The 1,052-nt window shown below is 51.7% G+C and overlaps 1 protein-coding gene across 3 annotated transcripts in view; it reads right to left on the bottom strand.

The window, feature by feature from the left end:
• Positions 1 to 1,052, bottom strand: part of PLCB3 (phospholipase C beta 3) — a 79,542-nt gene that overhangs the window by 68,702 nt on the left and 9,788 nt on the right. The window contains exon 1 of one of the 3 annotated variants that reach the window (XM_042440176.1): positions 557 to 756. The exons of 1 other annotated variant lie outside the window; for it this stretch is intronic. In XM_042440176.1, the coding sequence (XP_042296110.1) occupies positions 557 to 655 (99 nt within the window). In that variant the 5' untranslated portion in view covers positions 656 to 756. Of the gene's footprint in view, positions 1 to 556; positions 758 to 1,052 lie in introns of those variants that run through there. One more of the 3 variants, XM_042440179.1, reaches the window with a different exon arrangement.

The raw sequence follows: 1,052 nt of genomic DNA on the forward strand, positions 1-1,052 counted from the left end.
ATCACCAAAAAGGGGAAAGGATTTTCCAAGAAGGAAAAGAAGAAGAAGAGAAGAAGGTTCCTGGGCTGCATTCCTTTCCCTCAGAAAAGAAGGGAGGCTGCTTGGGCCAAAAGTTATGGGGGAGAGAGGGAAGGGGAAAGGGAAAAAAGAGGGAGGGAGGGAGGAAGGAAGGAGAGAAAGAGAAAGAAAGAAAGAAAGAGAGAGAGAGAGAGAGGGAGGGAGGGTAAGAAAGAAGGAAGGAAGGAAGAGAGAGAGAGAGAGAGAGACAGAGAGAAAGAGAGAGAGGGAGGGAGGATAAGAAAGAAGGAAGGAAGAAAGACAGAAAGAAAGAAAGAGAGAGAGAGAGGGAGGGAGGGAAGGTAAGAAAGAAGGAAGGAAGAGAGAGAGAGGAGGAAAAGAGAGGAAGGAAGGAAGGAAGGAAGGAAGGAAGGAAGGAAGGAAGGGAAGGAAGGAAGGCGAGAAAGTAAGAAAGAAGAGGAGGAAGGAAAGAAAGAAAGAAAGAAAGAAAGAAAGAAAGAAAGAGAGGAAGGGGGCGGGGGTTCCTTGGAGTGCTGACCTCGTCCCACTTGATGAACTTGCTGCCTTTGCGGAGGGTCTCCGGGACGCAGAGGGGCTCCAGCTGCAGGGCATGCACCCCTGGGCGGCCCCCGGCCATCCTGGGACCCTGCTCCGGCGGCTGCTCCTCCTCCTCCTGCTGGACTCCGCTGGGCTGCGAAGATTAAGAAGAGGGCGAGGAGGGAAGGCAAGGCAAGGCAAGGCAAGGCGGGGACACTGAGCCCGGAGGAGGAGGAGGAGGAGGGCTTAAAGAGCCCTCCAGCCCCAAGGGAAGAGCAGACCCTGCAAGGAAGGGAGAGAGAGAGAGAGAGAGAGAGAGTGGAAGGAAGGAGGGAGGAAGGGGAAGGGAGGGAGGGAGGGAGGGAGGGAGACATAAGAAAGGGAGGGGGAGAGAGAGAAAGGAGGAAAGGAAGAGAAAAAGAACGAATGCATTATTATTATTATTATTATTATTATTATTATGCTTTATTAATATAGCGCTGTAGATGAATGAAAGG

Source organism: Sceloporus undulatus, chromosome 9, assembly GCF_019175285.1.
Source record: "Sceloporus undulatus isolate JIND9_A2432 ecotype Alabama chromosome 9, SceUnd_v1.1, whole genome shotgun sequence".
NCBI classification, from domain to species: Eukaryota; Metazoa; Chordata; class Lepidosauria; order Squamata; family Phrynosomatidae; genus Sceloporus; species Sceloporus undulatus.